This window comes from Neopelma chrysocephalum, unplaced genomic scaffold (genome assembly GCF_003984885.1).
Source record: "Neopelma chrysocephalum unplaced genomic scaffold, ASM398488v2 Primary Assembly neopelma1_75, whole genome shotgun sequence".
NCBI classification, from domain to species: Eukaryota; Metazoa; Chordata; class Aves; order Passeriformes; family Pipridae; genus Neopelma; species Neopelma chrysocephalum.
The window spans coordinates 7,428,782-7,434,841 of record NW_020897736.1 but is presented as its reverse complement, the minus strand read 5'-3'; the positions used below and the strand labels follow the sequence as shown (position 1 = coordinate 7,434,841).

General features: G+C 53.2%; 1 protein-coding gene across 1 annotated transcript in view; it reads left to right on the top strand.

Annotated features, from left to right (window-relative positions):
• LOC113970034 (apoptosis-enhancing nuclease-like) overlaps nucleotides 1-2,151 on the top strand; it is a 3,383-nt gene extending 1,232 nt beyond the window's left edge. Inside the window, exons 2-4 of the mRNA XM_027688517.1 lie at nucleotides 4-564; nucleotides 854-1,054; nucleotides 1,416-2,151. Of these exons, the coding sequence (XP_027544318.1) occupies nucleotides 4-564; nucleotides 854-1,054; nucleotides 1,416-1,619 (966 nt within the window). The 3' untranslated portion in view covers nucleotides 1,620-2,151. The remainder of the gene's footprint in view (nucleotides 1-3; nucleotides 565-853; nucleotides 1,055-1,415) is intronic.
• The last annotated feature ends 3,909 nt before the right edge of the window (nucleotides 2,152-6,060 follow it).

Below are 6,060 nucleotides of genomic sequence, written 5' to 3'. Positions count from 1 at the left end.
AAGGGTCCCGGCTCGCCGCAGGGCCGCAGCAAGAAGAAGAGCCGTAAGCACCAGCGGTTCCTGGAGCGCCGGGCGCTGCTGGAGCAGAAGGGGCTGCTGAGCCCCCGCGGCCACAGGAGCACTCAGACCCCCGTGGCGGGGCCAGAGGCACACGCCGTCCTCACCAAGGCAAATGGCACCATGACACAGCGCTCTGGCAAGGTCCCCAAGCCCAAACGGGTCATCTCTGCATCCCTGTCCCCATCTGCCTCTCCGGACAGCATAGCCAGGCACCACTCCGTGCTGCTGTCCCAGGGGAACAGCAGCTCCAAGAAGGTGCGAATGTCATCGCTGGTCCTGCGCCCTGACAAGTACGTGGCCATTGACTGTGAGATGGTGGGCACCGGCCCTCAGGGCAGGCTGAGCGAGCTGGCACGGTGCTCCGTGGTGAACTACGAGGGGGATGTCATCTATGACAAGTACGTTCAGCCCGAGCTCCCCATCGTGGACTTCCGGACACGCTGGAGTGGCATCACCAAGCAGCACATGAAGAGAGCAATTCCCTTCAAGGCTGCCCAAGCAGAGGTGAGGGAAAAAGAGAAATTAAAAAAAAAAAACAAACCAAAACAGTATGTTATCTGCCAAACACAAATTGGGGTTTTTGGTGGCCCATGCTGAGCTGCTCTGAGGTGGAGACACAACCACAGGATGGGAAGCCTCTGAAGCTGTGCAGTGGGTTGTTTTGGTGGCTCTTGCTCCCTTCTGGGAACCTAAAAACTGGAAGTCGAGGAGCTTAATTTAATAAAAAGTGGTTTATTTTATGCTTAATTGGTGTTTCTTTTGCTGCCTGTCTAACCCTTTCTGACTCTTCCAGATCCTGAAGATCTTGAAAGACAAGATTGTGGTAGGACACGCCATCCACAATGACTTCCAAGCCCTGAAGTACTTCCACCCGAAAGACAGGACTCGAGACACCAGCCAGATCCCTGTGCTGAAGCAGAGGGCAGGGCTGCCTGTCAGGGCCAACGTCTCGCTCAAGAACTTAGCCAGGCACCTGCTCCATAAAAGGATCCAGGTAAGCACCAGGAACCTTGAATGGGAAGCAATTCCTGGATTAGCTACAAACCTGTGTGGTCAGCCTGGCTCTCCCACCTCCATGGGTGCTTTTTGTGAGATGGAGATGTGCCTCTGGCTATAAGTAAGCTGGGAGAGCCCAGGGCCTCCCAAGCTGACGGTTAAGCATCTCAGTAAAACGTGGACAGGACCTGTGCCCTCCAGAAAGTGTTGAAGAGAGACCTGTATCTCCTTGGTTGCATCAAACCTTTGCTGTCTCCAAAACCCACAGCATTTGTGTACTTCTGAGCAAGCAGACAACATGACTTGTGGGATTTTTGCTGCGCCTTTTATCTAACTGAGGCTTTTCCCCCTTTGCTCAGGTTGGCTGCAGAGGACACTCGTCGGTGGAAGATGCTCAAACAGCCATGGAGCTGTACAGACTGGTGGAGGTGCAGTGGGAGGAGGAGCTGGCCCGTAGCCTGCCCCCCCGGCCCCCCAGCCCCATCACAGACCCCACTGCAGACAGCAGCCAGTACTTGGATGACCAGTACTGGCCCACAGACCTGATGGCAAGTGGCCTGTGATGGGGGACAGCATCTCCTCCATGTGTTTCAGGCCATCCTGGTGCCTTCAGCTCTGGAAGGTGGAGGTGACCGCTGACCTCCTTCCCCAGGGCTTGTACTCCATGGGCTCTGCCCAGTACCCAGCCCTGCCCAGGGATGGAGACATGGTGACACCTGGACACCAGCAGTCTCCCAAAAACGCTCTCTGCAGCCCCTAGTTCGTGCACAGAAATGAGGGCTGTGGCTGTGCTGTGTTCATCTGTCACTTTGGGATGAGTAGGGTCCTGGTGTCAGCCTGGAGGAGCCCCCATGGGCATGTGATGGGGGCTACTAGCTCATCCTCTATGCCTTCCATGGGGTTGTCCCCTTCCCAGATGGAAGTGGCAGGTTTTCCTGTGGAAGGACTGAGGTGTTTTGCTGACGCCCAAAGGTGCAAACCATCCAGGGCCAGTAAGCGACCAGCTTCCTCCTCTTTTACCACAGAATCATAAAATACGCTGAGTTGGAAGGGATATGTCAGGTCATAGAGTCCAACTCCTGGCCCTGCATAGGACATCCCAAGAGTCCTGCCGTGTGCCTGAGAGCGTTGTCCAAACACTTCTTGAACTCAGACAGGCTTGGTGCTATGACCACTTCCGTGGGGAGCCTGTTCCAGTGCTCAGCCATCTGGGTGAAAAACCTTTTTCTGATATCCAAACTAAACTTCCTGACTCAGCTTCACACCATTTCCTCGAGTCCTGTCACTGGTCAGAAGAGAAGAGGTTGGTGCCTGCCTGTCATGGTTTGAGAGCCCCTTCGCTTCCCCTCATGAGGATGTTGAAGACTGCAATGAGGTCTCCCCTCAGTCACCTCTAGGCTGAACAAACCAAGTGACCTCAGCCACTTCTCATAAGGCTTCCCTTCCGGTCTCTTCACCATCCTCATGGCCCTCCTTTGGACGCTCTCTAACAGCTTAAAGTCTTTTTTAATATCGTGGTGTCCAAAATTGCACACAATACTCAAGGTGAGGTAAAGCAGAGCGGGACAGTCCCCTTACTTAGTATTCCTTCAAGTCCTGTGCCTCGGTGGTTAATGAAGATGTTGAAGAGAACTGGGCCAAGGATGGAGCCCTGTGTAACCCCACTAGTGACAGGTTGCTAGTCTGATGTCACCCTGTTCACTCTTTGTGCCCGACCTGTGAACCACTTGCTGACCCATCATGTGACATGGTTATCCAGCTGTGTGCTGGACATTTTGTCCAGAAGGATACTGTGAGAGACGGTCCCAAAAACATTGCTGAATTCCAAAAAGATGACATCTACCAGCATCCATTGATCAATCAGGTGGATTACCCTGTTGTAGAAGGAAATCAGGTTTGATGAGTAGGACTTTCCTCTCATGAAGCCATGCTGGCTGTGATTGATGACTGTTGTCCTCCAGGTGTTTTTCAATACCTCCCAGAATAATCTTTGTGATTTTACTGGGCACTGAAGTGTGACTGACAGGCCTGTAGCTTCCAGGGTCCACCTTCTTGCCCTTCTTGAAAACTGGGACAACATTCGCCAGCTTCCGATCAGCTTGGGCCTCTCCAGATTCCCAAGACTGCTCAAAAATCATTGGGAGAGGCTTTGTGATGACATCAGTTAGCTCTTGAAGGATTCTTGGATGAATCCCACCACACCCCATAGATTTGTAGGGATCCAGCTGCACAATGAAGCCTGAGAAAAAAGTCTGGATCTGATCAATGTCCAGTGTGGACAAGAGCATAGAATGCACTTCATTTTAAATAAATTATTGACATAATTGTCCAGTTCTGAATTAAAAGCTGTTCTTGCTAAACCCTTGTGTACATTCTGCATGATTTGATCTGGCAGTTCTGCAAGAGCAAGAGGGTGGGGTGAGATTGACCTGAGTACCATGCCATGCTCCAGGGCTTAAAACCCACCTGCAACTGGAAAAGGTGCTTTGAATGGCCTGACAGTGGATGGAGTAAGTAGTTCCTTGGGGTACAGGCTTGTCCTCTTTGGTCTGGGGACATCCCTGTGAAGGCAGGAGGAGCAGGGGATGGGCTCAGCTGGAGCCCTGCAATCCAGGAGAAAGCTCAGTGCAAGAGGGCATCCTGCTGTGTCACCCTCCAGCAGCAGGGCTGTCCCAGCTCAGGGAGCTCCTTGTGTTCAGGAGAGGCACTGTTGTGATTTGCCCACCTCACAGGTCAGTGTTCCTTCCCCCAGCATCTGTGAGTGAGAGCTGTGCAGGCATGGGTGAGCTGTGGCATGGGCTGCTTTTTTTTTGTGATGGTGTGGGGACAGGGTGATGCTCACCTGCAGTGACTCTGCCTGTAGGTGACATATATGTGGCTGCAGAGATGTGCCCCAGCTGGGTGTGGGAGCACCAGAGAGGGTTTTGGGGCTGGACACGGGGAATTGTGTGCTTCCCCAGGGAACTGAACAGCCACGGTTATAGAAAATTGATAGCTTTTTGCCATGTGCCTCAAGGTCAGCCCTTGACAGCCCTTTAGCACAGTCCCACTGCCTGGGCTGTGAGACAGGAGGTGGCAGAGGGGGCTGGAGGGCTGCCAGCACCCTGGGGAGCTTGGTGCAGCACACTGGGATACAGCAGCCAGCACTGGAGTGGAGCTCATGACTCCCTCGGCCAGGCTAGACCATCCCAGGCTTTTCCCAGCAGGCTGTGGGAGGTAAGGAGAGCTCAGCCCCAGCCTTGGGAAGTGGCCAAGGCAGCCGGGTGACGCAGGCACACCTGACGCACACATCAGTGCCATTACCAGGCACATCTTGCACTTCCCTTCTTAACTCCTCCTTGCCTGGTAGAGGAAGCCAGGAACAGCTCAGAAATGCTTTGAAACATGTCTGACACATCTAAAAAAATCTTGGTCCTCACAAGGGCCCAAACACAACCATCCTTCAACAGATATAATAACCTGGGCTCTGCCGTGAGCTCATGGTCTGGGCACTCTCCACTAGACCTGGTAGGAAACACGGCCTCACAGTAGGACTTTGAATCCTGCTTGTTCCAGTTCCTCCCAGGTGTGTTCCTGGTGCAGCAAGCTGTAAAACAGGGCCAGCACCACTCCCTGTGCCAGCCTTGGGGTGCAGCTCAGCTGAGCCCCAGCACAATGCCATGCAATGTCAGCAGGACCTGACAAGGTATGGCAGGGACTGAACCCCACGGGGCACAAAGAGGGGTGCAGGAGGAGCACAGCTGGGGCAGGTTTTTCTGTTTCCTTCTCTCTGTCATTTCCACCTCTCCCAGTGGGGCAGGAGGGAAGTGAGGATGTAGGAAAGGTGAAAGCTCAGTGGGCCTGTATGCAACGGTCAGATGATGGGGGCATTCCAAAGACAATGGAGCAGCACTGTCTTCTGCTCCTGGAAAAGCAGACCCAGAGGAAAGACACAGCAGAGGGATGCTTTGCTTATGGCCATATAACCTGGCCCATGTAACTGCATCCCCTCGGGGGGCACTCAAGTTCATGAGGCACCCCACAGCTCCAAACTTGTTTGTCCACCTGAGTGGAGGAACTTGTTGCCCCCCCAGCCCCCTGCACAGCACAGCTCTGGGGTTGCACAGTGGCACAAAGCACTGAGAGCTTGTCCCCATTGCCACCTCACTTATTTAACCCTCCTACTGGAATTCCCTCCCTGCTTTGGGAGCAAATTTGGGGGCAGCAAGGCAGCCAAAGGCTGGCTACTCCTTGGTGCTGACACGCCCTGCAAGCTTTGCCACAATCTCCAGCGCTCAGGGAGGGTGAGAAACAAATTTGGGGGTTAATCCCTATTTGCATCAGGTTTGAGGGGCTTGGAAAACCCCAACATTGTGCTGCAGCCCCCCAGCCCCCCCAAAACCTGCTGCTGAGCAAACCCCACATGGATGATTAGGGGTGGTGGCAATCTGCTCCCTGCCAACGATGTTTGCTCTGAATAATCTAAATGGTGACATTGGGGCCATTTTCACCCTCTGAGAGCTAATCAGGATTTTCACAGGTGTTTGTGAATATTCACCAACGTGCCAGCTCGGAGTTGCCATGGCTGAACACGCTTGGGCTCATCACACGCTCTGGCTCATCCCACAAGCGGCCCACTGGTGCTCATGTCGGGAGGCTGAGCATCTTTAGGCGGGTGAAGGAGAGCTGGGCTGTCTCACAATTTATGCTTAATTTTGCAGTAATTGAAGAATCTGCGGAAAACTCAGCCATTATCTCAACAACTCTGAACAATGATTAACCCAAACCCACGAATTCAGCACTGGGCTTTTTTATCAGAGGGAAAACATTGTCAATTGAGTTTTTTTCCAGCCAGCTGCGAGTGCAGGTAACCGATAAGCCCGTCATTGGAGTGGGGCTGAGCCAATGGGAGCTGATGGCGACGGCTTTTACTTCTGTCTAGCAACAGCTTCTCCTTGAGCAGCAGACACAATCCAATTCTTTCTGTTGCTTTCATTGAGCTTCCCTCCTACTACATGGGGGTTT